Source organism: Myotis yumanensis, unplaced genomic scaffold (assembly GCF_028538775.1).
Source record: "Myotis yumanensis isolate MYYU_CA2020_CCGP unplaced genomic scaffold, mMyoYum1.0.hap1 SCAF_2, whole genome shotgun sequence".
Lineage (NCBI taxonomy): Eukaryota > Metazoa > Chordata > Mammalia > Chiroptera > Vespertilionidae > Myotis > Myotis yumanensis.
This window is the reverse complement of record NW_027223753.1, coordinates 151,386,646-151,405,277: the sequence shown is the minus strand read 5'-3', so window position 1 is coordinate 151,405,277 and position 18,632 is coordinate 151,386,646. Positions and strand designations below refer to the sequence as shown.

At 50.5% G+C, this 18,632-nt stretch overlaps 1 protein-coding gene across 5 annotated transcripts in view; it reads right to left on the bottom strand.

Moving 5' to 3' along the window:
* Nucleotides 1–18,632, bottom strand: part of BOC (BOC cell adhesion associated, oncogene regulated) — a 71,642-nt gene that overhangs the window by 12,851 nt on the left and 40,159 nt on the right. For all 5 annotated transcript variants that reach the window (XM_070406197.1, XM_070406202.1, XM_070406201.1 and 2 more), the window contains 4 exons: nt 3,964–4,110; nt 1,931–2,074; nt 1,312–1,605; nt 657–929 (listed from right to left, as the gene is read on the bottom strand). In XM_070406197.1, the coding sequence (XP_070262298.1) occupies nt 657–929; nt 1,312–1,605; nt 1,931–2,074; nt 3,964–4,110 (858 nt within the window). The remainder of the gene's footprint in view (nt 1–656; nt 930–1,311; nt 1,606–1,930; nt 2,075–3,963; nt 4,111–18,632) is intronic.

Genomic DNA, 18,632 nt, shown 5'->3' with positions numbered 1-18,632 from the left:
GGCACACATGGGCCTTTTCCTTCACTGCAATGACCTGGAAACAGGAGATGGAAAGCCAACTGTAAATGCCCCTGAGAATCTGAGGAGCCAGGGCAACACTTCCTTCAGGGAGCGTCCACGGACTCTGCCTGCCCCACGGGAGGTTGGCATCTGACAATGACGGTTTAGCATTTCATTCTCTGTCATTGTATTTTTCTCCAACTATTTCCTCTGCATATTCTATCTCTTCCATGAAAAAATTCTTGAGGCTAATTCTGTGTTGTGTTTCTCTGTATTCCCCAGGCTACCTAGTCCAGTGTTGAGCACAGTAACTGCTCAGTCGCTACAGGTGTCAATGGAAATGAATCAAGCTAACAATACAATTGCTTTCCTTTGCTCCAGAGCAGGGTTTGTCAGACTGGGTTCCATGGAACCCCATGAACCCACAGATTCTACAAAACGATTAAATTATATTTTTAAATTATAATACAACAGCTAAATGGGTCATTTTCACTAGTGAAAACCTGCACTTCTTTTTAATAAGTTAATATAAATTTGAACTTACAACTGAAAGCCACTTTTATTGGTTTTACACATCGGGGTTCTATTTTAGATTCCCTTGGAGAGAAGGGTTCTGTGAGTATTCACTCCACTCTCGGCCCTCGTGCTGCACTCACCTGGCCTGGCGGTCCTCAGCTGGACCACGGCGTGGGCACTGCCAACTTCGTTCTCGGCCATGCACTGGTAGACGCCCTCGTCCTCAGGCCCCACGCTGACCACGCGCAAGGCCCTACGGGACAGTCGGAGGCGCTGGCTGGGGGTGAGGGGCACGGCGTTCCTCAGCCACAGCACTGAGGGCGGGGGGTTCCCGCGCACCTCACAGGTGAGCTTGGCACTCTGGCCCCACGGGATGACCAGCTGGGACAGCTCCACAGTGACCTCGGGGGGTTCTGCCGGGAAACCAGAGCAGGTGTGAGAGAGGCGGAGTCTCCCCATCCGTGCCAGGCAGGCTGGGGCGGCCGGGGGGGGGGGGGGGGGGGGGGGGGCTCTGTAGTCAGGAAGGCTCCCCCTTTCCCCTGGCTGTTGACAGAGGAAAGGGAAGGCCTCCGTCTCCGCCACCAGAGCCACAGCAGGAAACGGCACCGAGGGGCAGTCAGCCCTCTACCCTAGTCCCTGGGATCCAGGACCTCCACCTCTCAGTGCTCCTGTCACTCACTCGGCACGTGACCTCTCAGAAGGGACGTGACCCTGAGCTGGGGTTAGGAGCTTCTAGACAGGCCAAGCAGACCAAAGGGAAGGTCAAGGAGAAGAAGGTCTGCAGGAGACACTCACCAAACACCTGGACGTTGTAGAGAATGGCCGCCGCCCCAGGCTCCCCGACCCCGTTGTCGGCCATGCAGCGGTAGGTCCCCGAGTCCTCCTCGCTGGTGGTGTCGATGAGGAGGTTGCTCAGCAGGAAGCGCGTCTTGTTATAACCCGAGACACTGGACCCATCCTTGGCCCAGGTGACCCGCGGAGGCGGGATCCCACTGGCCACACACTCCAGGATGAGACTGTGGCCTTTCGTGACGATGATGGTCTGGGCCTCTGGGGGATAGATGATGCGGGCGGCCTCGGCCGTGGAGCCTGGAGGGCGAGGAGGGGAAGGACAGCGTGTGGGACCAGGACTTGGTGTGGAGGATCCCTTTCACAGGGGTCGCCCAAGACCATCGGAAAACACATATATAATGACATATTGTTTTGTGATTAATCACTATGCTTAATTATGTTCAATTTGTAACAATGAAATTGGGGGTCACCACGACATGAGGAACTGTATTAAAGGGTCGAGGCATTAGGAAGGTTGAGAACCACTGCACTAGCTGGAGCCCCACAACCCTCACCCCCCACCTCGGGAACACAAAGCTGGAGCCCAGGCCCCTCCCTCTACCAGGGAGGCCCCACTCCTTACGGCGCACGCGCAGCCGGTCACTGGAGCCCGAGGTCTTCACTTCTTCGGTGACCGGGTTGTAGGCGGCGCACTTGTACATCCCCTCGTCCTCCTGGCTGGCGTTCACGATCTGGAGGTTCCCCGAGGGCATGATCAGGTAGTTACCTGAGGAAAGAACAGGAAGGGAACATGGGTGAGTTTGGGCCTAAAGCACTACACCCAACAGCTCCCACAAATGGGCGGGGCAGGAGCCGAGATGTGCACCTGAGTCCCAGCAAGCCCACCCCAAGTGCTCTTCTCCCATAAAACCTGGAAGCCAGGGGGACGAAACAACTAAGGAACCAGCTAACCGGCTGGTAACTCCCCCCAGGTCAGTCCACAGATTTGTGGAAGAGCATTTTACACGTCAGGAAGCTGGCGAAAGGCAGCAGGACATGGGACCGGCCAGACCTGGACTCAAGGCATTGGACCTGCCTGTACTGACGGTGTGATCCTGGGCAAGGTCATAACCTCACAGATTGGGTTCCCTTATTTGTAAAGTGGCCCAACGGGTGCTGCCTCGGCCGCTCTCAGGCTCGAGGGGCCCTGATGCACCCCTGGGAGCTAAGAGGTCATTCCCACAGGAGGGTGGGCTTTCACTTCAGAACCTGCCATCGTCTGTCAGTCGCAGCTCTGAGCCACCTCACTACTGAATTTCTGCAACGGGGAGAACATTCTGACTCCAAACCCACGCTCTCCATGAACACTGCGGAAGCTCTCCCCTCTGCATCACTGGCCTGCTGGGCTGTGTGCCCTGGGCCAGGGGGTGTCAGGGGGGCTGAGGGGGGGGGGGCAGGGCTGGGCTCAGCTTCTCTCAGCAGGAGATCGGCTCACGCTGCTGGACACACCAGTGATGTCCAGCTTCCTGGTAGGCGAACCACCGGCCCTCCACTCCAAGCTCCTGGTGGCCTGCCCTGGGAGTCGGGGTGTCCCTATACCCGGGCTCACTAAGCCTGGCACCGGCCTGCCCCTGGGGATGAGCTACTTAGGCAAATATCAGACAGAATAGGGAGAAGCTCTGGCCCCTGTGGGCTGGGCAGGCTTCCTCTAGGGCAGTGATGGCGAACCTATGACACGTGTGTCAGAGGTGACACACAAACTCATTTTTTTGGTTGATTTTTCTTTGTTAAATGGCATTTAAATATATAAAATAAATATCAAAAATATAAATCTTTGTTTTACTATGGTTGCAAATATCAAAAAAATTCTGTATGTGACACGGCACCAGAGTTAAGTTAGGATTTTTCAAAATGCTGACACGCTGAGCTCAAAAGGTTCGCCATCACTGCTCTAGGGGCCATTCCAGGCTCCCGCTGGGGACGGTGCAGACCGATGTTCTTCCCGCAGTCTCCACGTATTTCGAGGGGCAGGACTCGGGTCTTTACCCTTCCAGAAAACAGTTTTCTGTATTTTCTATAGTGAACATACATTCCTTTCATAACCAGAAAAAGTTAATAAAATATTTTAAAATGTGTATGTTTTTAAAGTTACACATTTTGAGCTGTGGGGTCCAGTCAGTAGGGTCTACTTGGCCTAGCGTACAGGGTCAGTTGTGGATGAAGCTTCCTGTTCCCCCAACTGGTACTCGGGGGACCACAGCTCGCCTCCCCCCTCCCCCCTCCCCCAGAGGGCTGCATTACCAGGAAAATGGGGACAGGGAAAAACTCAAGTTCCATAAGAAGACGGCTCTGCTGTGTGGGGACGAGCTCCACCTCCCGCACTGCAGCTGCAGCTGCAGGGGCAGCTGGGTTTGTCGGCAGCCTTTCTGTGTCGGCCTGGTGGCCGGGAGCTCACGTGGGGGAAATCTGGAACCTATGCTGACAGCCCTGATGAAATGGCGCAGCTTAGCAACATCATCCAGTGCCTCCAAGAGCAAAGACATTCCTCAGACAGGGCGGAAGACCTCCATAACAGGAGCCAGTCCCTTCAGGATCCCACAGGGCTAAATATCAAGGCCGAAGACAGGGGTGGCCAGCTTCCCCCCGGCCTTGGCCTCTGGGCTCCTGCTTGCTCACCTCTGGATGCCTCCAGCCACTCCTGTTTGACGCTGTATCGGACCTGGGCTTTTGGGTGGCTCTCAGGAAGGTGGCAGGCAATGACCGCTGTGTTCCCCTCATCTACTTCAATCACATGCTGCACGTCTAACTTGAAGTCCTGGAGATCTGTGGAGAGAAGGGGGGGGGGGGGGTGCCGGTTGGGCTTCGATGGAAGAGACATGAAATGTTCCAGGGTGTCTCGGTGTCTTTAGTCTCAATAAACAGCTGTAAAACCTCCCATTGGGGGCTCTCTGTGAGTCTTTCCTCTACCTTTTGTTGTCTAGGGGAGTTTAAAGGATGTGTGGCCTTCATCACTGCATTGGAGTTCAACTTGGTACATATGAGCTGCAGGGTGGGGGTGGACATGGAGATTCCTTCAGGTGGAGCCTGTGATTCGGACCAGACTCTCTGTTACACTGAGACATGGGGGCAAGCTGACCAGGCCCACCGGCCCTACTAAACCTGGTCAGGGACAAGGCACAAATGTCCTGGCAGAGCTCAGAGGGAACAACAAAAGAGAATGCTGATGTCTCCTCCAGTTCGAGAACAGCCTTCCCTGGTTCTTCTCAGACATCCACAGTGAAATGTGAGAGGCCCAGGATTTCGCTCGGTTACCAAGCATGGTTCTAACTGGGATTGTTCCTGCTACCCGGGAGCTATACTCCACATCAAGCATGTCAAACTCATGGCCTGTGGGCCGCACACCTCATTCATGTGGGCCATGTTAGCCTCTGAGTTTGACATGCTTGCTATACATCATGGCTAATACCTTCTCAGGGCTGGGGTGGGGAGCTGTGGATGCCCCTAGGGTTTCTAAGGCAAAGAGGGGTCTCCCTGGTGTGGCTTAATGGCAGGGGAATACGGGGGAGCTGAGGGCCCTGACCCCGGGCTGCAGCCCCTGGCAGCACAGTGGCTCTCTCCTGGCTTGGCACGCTGGCAGGAAGACTGGGATCTAAGCTGAGAGAGGATAGAGGTCCATCTGGAACATGAGCCGGATGCTTCCCAATCAATCCAAGAGTCCAAACCACAAAACTGTCTCTGTAGGAACCGAATCACTGATGCTGCTGAACAGAATGGGCCATTTGTGCAACAAAACCACATTCCAAATTCGGTTTTCAGAACTGTCACTGAATTTAACTTGAGAGAGGAAATAAGATGGATGGAGAGGAAGATAAGAGAGATGAGAATACTAGTGTTTACCCACTCTTCATAATGGGACTTAGAAAACACCCTCGAGGCACCCTCACTGACTGCTGACCACAACACCACCTGCTGCTGTTGTTTCCACTGGAGACCCAGAGAAGGCCATCGGAGCAGGGGGAGTCAGGTGTCTGAGAGGAGAGATAATTACTAAAAACGAACTACTGTCGCCAAAGGAGAGCCTGGTGACTGAGGCACTCAGCCGGCTCAGGAGGTTCCCACTCAATGGAACTTTCCAGAAGTCTCAGTCAAGCCAAGTCAAGCCAGGGCAGGAGGGCCCTTCTGTTTCTATGAAAGGATCCTTGTCCCTTTGATCACTATATCAGATTGTGAGCCGTTTAGGGGCAGGGCCAAATCTTCATACATGTTTTCTGAACCTAACCTAGGCCTGGCCAAGTAGATGCCCAGTGATGTTGAATGACTGATTAAATGACCATCTCAGAGCTGGCCCCTCCATCAGGTACAAGGAGCCCGTTTGTTGCCTGTGAACTCAGATGTGCTAGTTGAGTTGGCTACATTGTGAGCTCAAGGATAAGGCCTAGCACGGCCCATGTCCTATGAACCTTTTATCCAAGTGTGGCCAACCTTTTCTCTAAGTGTGGCCATTTTGAAAATAGAACGTTCCTTGAGAGGTTATTTCCGGGGTCACAGGAAAGAGGTAAAATAGGTCCAATAAATGCGGAGTAAGACATGCGTGCTGCTGTCCATGGAGTGGCGTGGCAAAACCAATGACAGCCTGCCCAATTCATTTCTCTTACTCCACTTCATTCTCCAGTCCCACCACGTGATGCCTGTGGATCGAGGAAGGCCAGCCTCCCGACCCCTTCCTTTGGGTGGGTGACTGAAAGTGCTTTCTGAGAAAGCCCATTACTTGTTTAAGGCCTTCTGGGCTTTAGAAGAATGATCTCATCATTATTTAATTTTGTGTGCATGATATCTGACCCTAACTAAACTGTAAATTTCTAGTGAGCAGTCTATTTTCCACTCCACGCCTCCAACCCCAAGCCCCACTGCCCAGTATGCAGAATATAGCAGATGCTCGCTAATTCTCATTGAATACATTGGAAGAGTGGTTCTCAACCTTCCTAATGCCGCGACCCTTTAATACAGTTCCTCATGTTGTGGTGAGCCCCAATTTCATTGTTACAAATTGAACATAAATAAAGCATAGTGATTAATCACAAAAACAATATGTAATTATATATGTGTTTTCCGATGGTCTTAGGCGACCCCTGTGAAAGGGTCATTCGACCCCGAAAGGGGTCGCGACCCACACGTTGAGAACCCCTGCATTGGAAGAAGGCTGAGCCCAAGGCCAGCTTCATGGGCGTGTAACATGCCCAGTTGTACAGGGCCCCGAGCTTGGGGTCCATGCTTGGTTTAATGCTCTGCTGTCACCATCTTGAAATTCTTCATCATGTTTGAACAAGGGACCCTGCATTGTCATTTTGCACTGGGCCCCATAAATGACAGCCCAGTCCTGGGTGAGCCTCTCCGCCAAGACATAGGAGGCACTTCCTCTCAGAGAGAAGGGCGATATGGACTGTGGGAAGGGGAGGATTGCCTGTGCTCAGTGTGTTCTAGCTAAATATGGCTACTGCTTTCCAAAGCCAGGCACTTAAACGATGCCGAGGCCTTGGAGTTCTCAACACAGGGCACGTGTACCTGTCAAGCCAGGAGGTGCCCCACAGAGTGAGCTCTGAGTATTGTGAGCTCAAGGGCATCTGGAAAATTCCCCCATCATTAAGAAGCACTCCCTTCAATGGTCTAATATATCTAAAAATACTCCACTAAGAGTTTTTGAGTTTTTTCCTACCCTCCCCCTTATCTTTACCTCATTCCAAGGAAATTTGCCTTGAGCAAGAATATATTTAAACCTAACAGATCATTTTGCAAGAAAGGCGTGAGCAACTGAAAGGAGTCTGGCACCAGAATGCCATCACCATCTTAATGGCCTGGGCTCCTGCCCCATGGCAATTGCAGGCTTATCCAGGCAGGAGCAGAGCACGCTCCTCCGTGCAACCCCCTCACCCACCCAGCCCCAGAAATACCAGGCCCTCCTTAAGCCCCTCTTGGCACCCTCTGCACCTCTGACAACTGCTGGGCTGGAGACAGGAGGCTGTGCAGTGGGGGAGGCACAAAGCTGGGCACCGGTCAGCCATGTGGCCAGACAGCCCTCTGTTCTGATGCCAACATGTGCACAACAGCCATGCAGGCAGGACCGAGGACACCCAGCTGGGCACCCAGCTCCCCACGGGGGTCGACTGGCAGGCAAACCTTCCTGGTGTCAGAACAAATAAGCAGAAGTTTAGTCCTTGGCCCTGTCCCCTCCCTGTGCCTCCTAAACGCAAGCCTTAGCTGTTGCTTCACTAGACAAACTCTCAAATTGGCTGCTGGAGCAAAAGTTGAGTTTCACTAAGGGATCAAAGACAGAGTAATGAAGTGATGACCGACTTGAAAATCAGAGCACCCTTTCTAGTGTTTTGGGGTAGGGAGAAGGACAGAGATGGGTGAAGCTTCATGCGCAGTGCCAGCCTCGTCAGCCGCCAGGCGAGGCAGATGCAGAGAGATGCAGTTGCCTGCATGTGAAGGAAAGCAGCCTGTCCCTGGCCCCTTTGTCTGCAAAGTTGGCTTCCTGGCCAGTCTCCGGGCTGCTCAGAGAGCCCCACTGGGAGTCAGGGGCAGGCCCTTCAGTTACAAATGAGGTGAGCAGGCCCTGAGTCAGAAGGATGGATCAGGTTTCACCAGGAAATGGTTTGACAGGACACCTGTCCTTGCCTGTTGGCTGGTGTGTTTGAGAAATCCATTACTGGATTGTTTTTGCAGCTTTAATCCTCTTATGCCTTCCCTCAGACCCGCTTTTGCATCCTCTCTTTGTGTACTCCAGCTATTTTATTAACTTGTCTGCACTAATCAGACGCCCATGGGCTCGCTCTTGTTTCCTGGCTCTCAGCAGGTCAGAAGCCCTAGTCACTGGGGCCACCCTGGAGATTCCTGACCTTCCTTACATTCCACAAAATGCTGTGCTTTCAGTGGAAGCCCATACTCATTTAGGTTCCAAACAGAACTTTGCTCACTTCCCTGCCTTCTATGTGTTCAATTTCTTCAGGGACCATGTATCTTCTGCTCTGTCTCTTCCCTGGGACCTTAGATGCACAGACTGCAGGGATTTGTTCAAACAGATCATGTGATGTGCCCCATGTTTCCTCTTCACACTTACAGGGTGCATCAGACAAGCCAGCCAGGGTTAGAAAAGGCAAGTAAAAGACATCGAGAGGCACGTGGGCCTGGCTGCCATCGCCAGGGTCATAGGAGAAAACACGATTGGTAAGTTTTATCTTGAGCCCCTTTGCAATTCCTTTCTCACCACCTTCTGGATTCAGTCTTTCCTTTATTTAGTGAGAGGCTCAGTAGAGCTATGAATGAAACTACAATATTTGGTGCATGTTCATGCCTTCTCATAGTGCAGAAGTGTCCAATCTTAATCATAGGCCCAGCTCCCTGACTTCCATGGAACTCACACACCCACTGACAGGTGCTGTGCGCCTCAGCAGTGTGCCCGCGTGTAATCCTTAAGCTTAAGGATCACAGTCAGGAAGGTTCCTCACGCCACCTCTTTTCCCTGGGCCCTCACTTAGGCTGCAAATAAAAGTTCAATTCTGTGTAAGAAGTCAGGTAAAATAGTGCCGTAGGCTGGGGCTGCATGGAGTTACCAACATCCTCCTCTCTACGAGCTCACCTTAAACAACTGGCTTTCTACCCACCCAGGCATTTCTCCCGTACAGTCAGTCCTGCCCCCCACCCCCCCCACCACCCCCCCCGTCTGCTCTCAGGAATCACCAGGCAAGCCTGCACTCATTCACTGAGGCTTGGATGGGATCCACCAGATTGCGGGGGCACCCAGTGGAGCGGTTCCTTCCCTTGGCAATGCTGCCAGGACGGCTCCGTAGCCTCGTGGCCATCGGCAAGTTTCTGGGCTGACTTATAATTCTACTCCCCACTTCTCATGGCTCCAGGTCTTGACTTGTCCTGTGGTGGCTTGTTGCATGTGTGGCTAACGTTTCACAGCACAGAAGGCTCTGCTCTAACAAAGCATTCTCCTCAGTGCTGACCCCACGGACCCTCCCTGCACCTGAGTCCCTTCTTGAATTTGGAAAAGTGCAAGGGAAGCAAAGCTCCTAAGAGCATTCTCGGGCAGAGCCTGTGGCTCACTGCCCTACAGACAGACTTGGAAGTGGGGTTGGAGAAGGGGAGGGGTCCCGGGCACTGCCTCCCGTGTGGCCTCTGGCCATGCAGAAGCTTGCTAGCGCCTCGGGCTGCTTCACTGATGGGCAGAGAACCACCACACTGACCTCCAGCCCAGGCGTGACCCCAAGATCGGTCCTCTGAAATGAAAGTGCTTTGCTAGAGAATCAATTCCAGAGGCAGCGTAGAGACTGGAGGCTGACAGTGCTTCCCTTCGGTCAGAAAGCACAGCTCCTGGTGAGTGGCTGGGGTTTGCTGGGGCACAGGCAGGCAGCTCAGAAACCACACATCCTGGGTAGTGACTAAGCCTTTTGCCAGTCGGTTGCCCTGGCACACAGACCACTGAAACCAAACCCACTGTAACCCACGAGGCTGGACAAAATCAGGATATTCTGTAGTCAGCATTCGGCACAAGACCACCCCTCCAGGCGTCATGGAGACAGCCATTAGCCAGCCAGGAGCTGGAGGTGATCTATTATGCCAGGCATTGAAGAAGACACCGAGAAGACAAGACACAGGTCCTAATCCAGCGAGCTTTACTCTAATGGACAGACATAAAACAGCACACAAAGCAGGACAATTCGCCAGAGGGTGTCCCACCTCCACCAGCGTTCCAGCCCAGGGCAGGGCGCCTGCACCTCCTGAGGAAATGTAGAAAGGAGGTTGGTGGAGTGAGAACTGCCCCTCTCTTTGCAGGCAGGGTGAGTGGGTAAATATATTTGCTCTCTTTGGGATTTTTTTTTCCTGCCTGTTCTATTGCACAAATAATTTTGGCTCCAAAGCACTTTCCTGACAGCCATGGAAACATGACATAAAATTTCTCAAACACACTTTCTGATGAAAACAAGACATGCTCTCTTTTATTTAAATAAAAAACAGTTTCCATGGGGGAAAAAAACCTTTGCAGATGCCAAACATATTCGCTGTTAAATCTTGGGTTTCTCTCTTTTCCTTTGAGCTGTGCTGGAGTTTGCACCCAGATTTGAGCAGTGAGAGAACACTGAGGATGGAGAAGAGATTAAAGAGCCAGGGGGTGAGGGCAGGAGATCAAAGTCATGACAGGAGGTGGGCAGGAGAGGAGAGAAGACAGAAAGGGAGGAGTGTGAGAGGAAAAAGGAAGAAAAATAAAAAGAACCTAGTTTGCAATGTCATTAAATGATTTGCAATAAACTGGCCTAATGCTTCAGGAATTTCTTGGCTTGAACCAATTAAAAATATATTTTTTTAAAAGACATAAGAGAATGAGAACTGTGATTAATCCCTGAAGACAAGTCAAGGGTGGGAGCCACGTCTCCACCGAGTCTGGCAGCCAGATGAACGGAGAAGATGTCTGTAGACCATCTCGTTTACCTGACTCCAGTGCTGCTATGAAGCAGGGCTGGTTAGCAGGACTGGGGAGTTTCTTTTGGACTCGACCAAGGAATGAAATGGTTTGAAAAAATACACTGAAGAAAGAGAGAAGGAAAAAAAGATTTACTTGCCAGCAACCCACATCACACATATTTCTCTGATCAACTCAATATAAACTATAAACTTTAGCAATGGGAAAATTAATGTGAATCCTGGTGGTCTGGGCTCATCAGAGCCAGAGCTGGATCCAGGATCCTGGCACGGTCTTTGGCAGGCAGGCAGCCTGCACAGGAAGAGGGAGAGGACTGGAAAGCGAGGATAAGGCGCCCAGGAGGAATGAAGATGAGCACTTCAGCCTGCCCTTAAAAACAGCACTCCAGGTGGGAGAGGAAGGGACACGTCCCATGGCCAGTGAAGCCCACAGGGGTGCCCACTTCTGCCGGCAGGCCTGGGAACCACGTATTCCTGAAGCAGTGGTGGCTTCACCCACCACCTCGGACAGTGTCCCCCAGTGTGTCTGGTGGGACATGGAGCCACATTCACTGGCATCTCCCTTCAAAGGTTCCAAAGTTTCCTCCAAACATCTCTTTTAAACAACAACAACAACCAAAAAAACACAGCCTTCTATGTTTCTCATGTCCATCCGTTTTTCTAAACCCTTCCTGAATTTCTTTGTATCTTTATGGCCCAAGTTCTTGCTTCATTCTTTCCTATTTACTTCCTTAAAATGTTTAATATATCAGGATTTAGTGAAGAAGCCTTTGTTCACTTTCTGCATGCCCTTTTGATCTTCCAAACCTCAAACACATTTTAATCTAGAGTCTTCTTCTTCCTAGACATTCACTGAAGGCCTACTGTGCACCAGGCCCTGTGCAGAGCAGCGTGGTCACCCAGCAGAATGGCAATATCCTGCCCTCCAGGCAGTGAGACAGGACAAGAGAGGGTTCTCTAACCCAGGATGGTGAGGAGGCTGGGAAGAAGAGACCCTACCACAGACACTGGGGAAGTTGAAAGTTTCAAGAAAAGATTCCTAAAGGAGAAGATACCTGAGTCTTGAGAACTGAGAAGGAATTTTTAAACCAGGGAGGGAGGAACTTTCTGGGGAAGGGAATGGAAAGCAAGATGGTGCGGGCATATGGAGCACCATCCCCCAAACAAGGGGAGTGCGAGGAGCTGAGAAAATGGGGTTGGCTGGGCCTCGATGGAAGTGGGGCTCAGAGACGGGCTCATGTGTATCATCCTACAGCCTGAGTCTTAGTCTGCGACCCCTGAAATCCTCCGATGTTCTAAAGTAGAAGAGATAGTCACTCAAAATTAAGCACAATTTTCCCTACAGGAAAAAAATGCTGTATTTTTCCTCAGTGAGTTTTTTTTTCTTTTCATTTTGCTTACATTTTTCTCTCACTGTTAAGAAGCAGTCCTTTATCTTAGATGTGAACATTTCACTTGCAGAACAGACTCACTGTCCTTTAGCTCTTAGGGTCATTACCAGATTCTGAAAATGGCTGAAAGTCTAAAACCAAGATCAGAGTACAAATCCCTTGACTTTTCCACGTACAGAAAAGGGAGAGCCGAGGGACTCGCTTGTTCTCTTGATTCTTTTTCATTTTAAAGGAATCGTTTTGCATCGTGTTTCCTAAAGGATTCCAGTGATTTCCAGCAATCTAGTGAGCATTCCCCGCTTCTCTGCGGGGGATACGTTCTAAGACCCCAACCGCCAGTGGATGCCTGGAACCGAAGACAGTACCGAAGCCTATATTCACTATGTTTTTTCCTTATACAGTCCTGTGCCACATAACGTTTTGGTCAACGACAGATTGCATATATGACAGCGGTCCCTAAGATTATAATGGAGCTGAAAACACTATTGCCTAGAGACACTGTAGCTGTCATAACGTCATAGCTCAACGCCTTCCTCACGTGTCTGGGGAATGCTGGTGTAAACAAGCCTACTGTGCTGCTAGCCGTATAACAGTATAGCCCACCCAATTACATATAGTGTATAACACTTGATAGTAAATGGCCGTTACTGGTTTAAGTGTTTACTATACTTTTTATTGTTATTTTAGAGTGTACTCTTCCTACCTATAAAATAGTTTTGCTGTAAACAGTACGCAGTGCTGTGCCAGCAGCAGCCTCAGACATCTCGTTTACCGCAATGTTTGAGTGCATCATTTTCTCTTGCGCTAGATTTACTCTCCTGTTGTTTTGTACGCTAACATGCTGCGCAGGCTTGTAGCGTAGGAGCAATAGGCTGTAACCGTGCAGGTTTGTGTAAGTACAGTCTACGATGTTCGCACAACAATGAAACCGGCTAACAACACATTTCTCAGAATGTATCCCTGTTGTGAAGTGGCACATGACTGTATGTACACAGTTATGAAAGCTGAATTTATAAATTAAGCACACTAAGTTATGAACAACAATAACAAATGAAAGAGAACAATTATAACAATAATTGTCCTAATAATGATGCTGCAATGAGAGTTATGTAAATGTGGCATTATTAAGTAAAATTAGGGGTACTTGAACACAAGCACTGCAAGATTGCGTTAGTTGATCTGATAACCAAGGTGGGTACTAAGTGGCTAACAGTGTGGAGATGCTGGACGAAGGGATGATTCACGCTACGGGCAGGACAGAGCAGGACGTGTGAGATTTTATCATGCCACTCAGAACTGTGCAACTTAAAACTCAAGAAATGTTTATTTCTGGAATCTTTCCACTAATAATTTCGGACTGCAGTTGACTGTGGAAAGTGAAATCCCTGGCCGGGGGCACTGCTGAAATCCTTCCTTCAGCTCTGGCTCGCTGGATCTAGAATTCCCCTCAACACACAGCTTAGAAAATGGCCCTGGGGGTTTCCTTATGCGTGTAGCTGTGTGCGAAGAACAGACTGAAGAGAAGTGTGGGATGCATTGAGAATGTCCTTGGTGGACGATGCGCCATGGTCTCGAAGTCTTCCTTTGGCAAATATTGACCATTGCTAAACAGAGAATCGGAAGCCTGGCTGCTTAGGGCAGACAGCCGCTGCCCCCGCGCCCCGAGCAGAGCTTATACCACACGTCTGCCTGGGCACTTGCACCAGGTCTGATGGGATTAGCGCTGCCAGTGCCACCTGAACATCGGGGACCTTCTTGTGAGTTGTGAATTTCTGCTTGTATCCAGCAGAAAACAGAAAGAGTGAATATGACTTTGGCCTAAAGATATAAGGTTCTCCTTAACCGTTTCCCATTTAGATTTCAAGCTTCTTAGCACCTTTTGGGTCTAAGCTAAGCTATCTCTCGATTTTCCTGTCCAAGTGGCAAAGTACAAAGTAGCTAAATTTTAGGCTCAAGCTAGTTCTCCTTTTTCAGCTATGAACCCCATATGGAGCTGCTTGTCTCTCCCGGCAAAGGAGACCCTCGTCAGCCCCCTGCTTTGAGCTGCAGCCTCCCTGCCCTCCTGGGGCAGCTCAGGAAGACACCTGTGTGGTTTTTCCTCCCCCAACACTTCTTCACACCACAGCCAGCCCTTCATCCCAAATCAAAGGGATTCTCTGAGGCATCCAAGCCAATAACAAATGCTTCTCCAATTTGCAACGAAGGGTTCCTTCTTGTTTTGTCAAGCAATCATTGGCTGGCTGAACCGGACTGGGGGAGAGAGGTGGTGCTGGAAGAAACACTCTAAGGTGTTTCTTTCTAAATCACAAAATGTGTATTCCCAAAGGGAAAAGAGAGGAGAAACAGTGAGAAATGGGGGTTGGGAGTGGAGTGGGGAATAGGAGGAGCAGCAAGAAAGCGACAATCACCTGGTGGTTAGACTCAGGACCCGAGTGAACTCACCGTGGAAACACGCACCGGAAATTAAACTCACTATGCCAGTATCTGCCCCATCCCAGAATCTGGCCTGGGCTTCAGTCTCAGTACACAATACTGAGAGGTGAGTTTAGTTGTTGAAGGTCAGAGGAAGGTATGTGAGGACTCAAAAGATTTGAAATAAAGGTGTATCCCACACATTCTTCAAACTCAAACTCCGGGTCTTTCTCAATCCCCCAATTGAATCACTGTTCATCTGAGCTCCCACTAAACTCTGTTTACATGTCTGTGAGGCCACTGAGAGGTCTGGCTTGCTCTTTGGCTCCCATGTTTCTGTAGCCGATTTTCTCCATCAGACTGAGATCCTCAGCCATCGGGACTAGGTCTCACGGTGCCCTGTTGGGAATTTTAAACACTCCCTAATTCTCGGGACTCCATTCTCTAAAACATCCAAATACTGAACCCAGGGTTGAAGAAACGGATGGTTTGCTGTTTCCCAAGTGGGGGTCTTGAGTCCCTATGGATTATGGATTTCCCAGCCTCCACAATCATGGGAGCCAGTCCTTTAAACCTCTTTCTCTGTCTCTCTTTTTCCCTGTCTCTATTTCTCTCTCTCTCTCCATATATATGTAAAATTGGTTCTGCTTCTCTGTAGAACTCTGACTAAAACAGGGATGAAGGCAGCTAGAAATGACTTGAAGAAAGAAATGTCTACAGTGGCCCTTCATGGCCTGTTCTAGGCTCAGGGTCAGAGCCTAGACGACCTCAAGGAAATGTCTGATGGGAATCAGAGTTGGGGGGAGCTGAGCTAATGGAGACAAGGCTTTTGTTTGTGGCATTCACATTCGGGAGGCCGGGTCAGCCCGGCCTGGCTGGAAGGCCGAGCGGCAGTATACAACAGAGGCCTACATGGCACCTGTGGGCCGCAGTGACGGCAGGGCAGGGCCACCGCGGGCCGCAGGCAGCTGGGAGGCGGGGCTCTAGGTTGGAGAACAGGTGTACATAGGGAGTAAAGAAGATCACAGGAGTTGGTGAGCTCTCTCTTCCTAAGAAGGCAATCCTCTCTCTTGGTTCCGGCTATGGCTGGCGCTCTGCCACCCCTGGACTCTGGATTCCAAAGGGCTGTTCCCAGGATGGAGCTGGGCAGCCAGGCCCGGAGACTCCGCAGGAAAACACTCCACAAATGTGTGTGGACCAAATTGATGAATGAATAAACGCCTGGAATGTATAAAATGCTTCAAAATATTACTATCACATATTCTCTCCTTTGATCCTCAAAGAAAAAGCCATGAGAGTGAAGACGTAATATACTGTGCCATCTCAATGCTGTGACAATCTAGATTAGGTCACTTGCTCTAAGTCACAGTAACTCAAAGTGTCAGAGTTAGAACTTAAATCCAGTATCTTTTTTTCTTTCAGTTTCTTGGTTGGGTTTTTCCCCCCATTAGACCAGTTTGGCTCTTCATTGTATTCATGAATTAAATTATGGTAACAAAGGGCCTTGTCACCTTCTGACCTTTCCTCAAAGGCACAGAGTCAGGGAGAGAGCTGCCGAAGGAGCACTCCCTCCTGTCCTGCCAGCCGCCTGCTGCTGCCGGAGAGAGGGTAGCTCAGCAGTGAGTGCCTGGTCTAAGTGCTTGAAGGCCTCGATGGAGGAGCTGCAGGGAGTGACAGACCCGCTCTCAATCACACCAGCATCAGCCTAAGAAGTCACATGAGCTTGAGGACTAAAATTCCTACTCAGGTACCACCTATTTATTTCCGACCTCGACTGGAAACTAGGGGTGAAAGGATAATTGGGAGAATTAAGGAATAAAAACTAGAAAAAAGCTGGAGATGAAGAACTATGTAGGGTAATTACTTGAACGGCAGGTTATTGTAGGGAAGGGACAGGAAGCGGCTGTGACAGGCATGTCAGCTCTGGTGAACCGGTATGAGCACTGCTGTGCTGTGAGAACCCTTCTCAGGCTGAGTCGGGGCCTGGACGGAGGACTGTGGTGTCCGTTGGCAATTCCTGCTGTTGGCTCAGGTGCACAGAGTGGGAACGTTTGAGCCATGTCAAGCGTTTGGCTCCTGGTGTTAAGCTTGTGAAAAGAAAGGTAAAAGGAATCAAGGATCTCAAAGTCAAATGCACGTCAAAAAGCAAGAATTAAATAAGGTGGTCTGAAGTGAGGCATTAGCAGCAAGAGAGATTTACCACAAACAACATGTAGGCTCGATAAGGAAAGAATTCCCTACAGAGGAGATTGGGGAGGCACCTCCACAGAGCGAGGGCAGCCGTTATCCACACGGCCAGGGCAAGCAGGGGTGGAGGGTAGGAGTGCTCAGGTGAGATTCTTCAGGTGGTTCAATTTTACCTGAAGACCAGAAGCTGACGTCACCAGGTAGGGATGAAGGCCAGGTGCAACCCCCACCCCCCAGCATCAGGGTCAAAGAGGTCTGGACCAGGAAAGTTCTGCTAGTGGCCTCTCCATACCCCGATTCCTCATGCCAGGCCCTAGCCCCAATCACCAAAAGCTCCCAGTGATCTCCAGAAGTTCACTGAGATGCAGGAGGCAGTCTTGCCAGGTAGGCCAGACAGCCAATGCTTTGTCAGAGGATGAACATCTGGACATGCGCAGAGGAGGCCTGAGGAAAAGGAAGTCTCGAACTGTGTGGGGTGTGCGTGCGTGCACACCGGCACGCCACTGCCCAGCCTGGCTTCTAAGTGCAGACTAGGCCTTTGGTAATCCCTTCTGCTGCTCAGCCTCCCTCGTACGCCAGCCAACCAGCAAAACACAGCCCCCATTCTGCTCAGGAATGTGCTTTCGGAAACTTAATCTAACTGCTGAGTCTGGGCCAAATGCCCCATGGCATTAACCCAAAGACAGCACCCCTTTTTCCCGCCTCTCCCGCCTTCCCGCTGCCTCCTCCAAATTGGGAGGCTGCAGTCCCACTCCACCGACTCCCTGTTCTCCATGACACAACCCCTCCACGCCCGTTCTCCCGGTTTCCAGAACCTCTCCGTCCTTCTAGTCAGGCCCAAACATTTCACTTCTGATTCATGTCTAAATGACAAGCCAATAGCTCTTGGCTTTCAAACAAGACTCGGTTGGCTTCTGCACAAGCCCCTTCTTCTCTCGCTGTGCCTTCTTGGGTTGCAACCAAACCCTTCCCTTTGTCCTCACTGCCAACTGCAGATCCCTTTAAGCATTAGAGAAGAAGTGGCCAGGAATTTTTTTTTTTTTTTTAATAAAGCTATAAATTGTCTTCCCTCACACAGATACACCTTGAAGTACAAGGAGGGCTCCAAAGCAAACCTCCTCCTCTCCAGCTCTCCCCTTCTCCAAACAATGAAAGGCTCAGCCTGGCTCCTAATTAGGCCAAGTGAATGGTGATGGCGTTTTTGCGCTTCACGGACATGTGCTGACCATTTGCAGATAGACTCTCCCTCCGAGATGAGCAGCATTATCCTTCAAAGGCACCAATGCTGCTAAAAAGCACATCTTATTTGTAAGAACAGACAACTGGGAGCAACCTGACTGGTGATGGGAAAAGGGTTCAGTGCCTTTTGGTGGATGTTCCCGGGCCAGGGGGGACGACGATCCCGCTCTGGTTGGGGTGGGGCAGGTGAGCTGGGAAGGGGCACGAGGAACCTGCTGGAGTGATGGCACACGGTGTGGACATGTGGAAACCGTGCCAGGTTGTCACTGAACATTAGCGCACTTCGTGTGCTTTACCGCATGCATTTAACGCTCAATAAAAAAGACAAAATTAAAACGGTCACATGGCCACTGCAAAATGCTTGTCGTACCATGTCAAGGGGAAGAGGAGAAAAGGTAGAGACCACATGTCCAGTAGTCAACAGTGCAAGATGTGGGTCTGGAGAAAAGCTGGAGGGTATGCTCCAAAATGATAATAGTGGTTGTGTGATGGGGGCTCAGGAGGAACACTGTTTTCTATAGAACTTTCTATAATGTAATTTAACTATAATTAAAAATATAAAGGAGGAGTATGATGGTAGGAGGTGGAGCTCTGACTCAACCTTTCCTTTCATGAAGAGATGGCCCCTCCGCA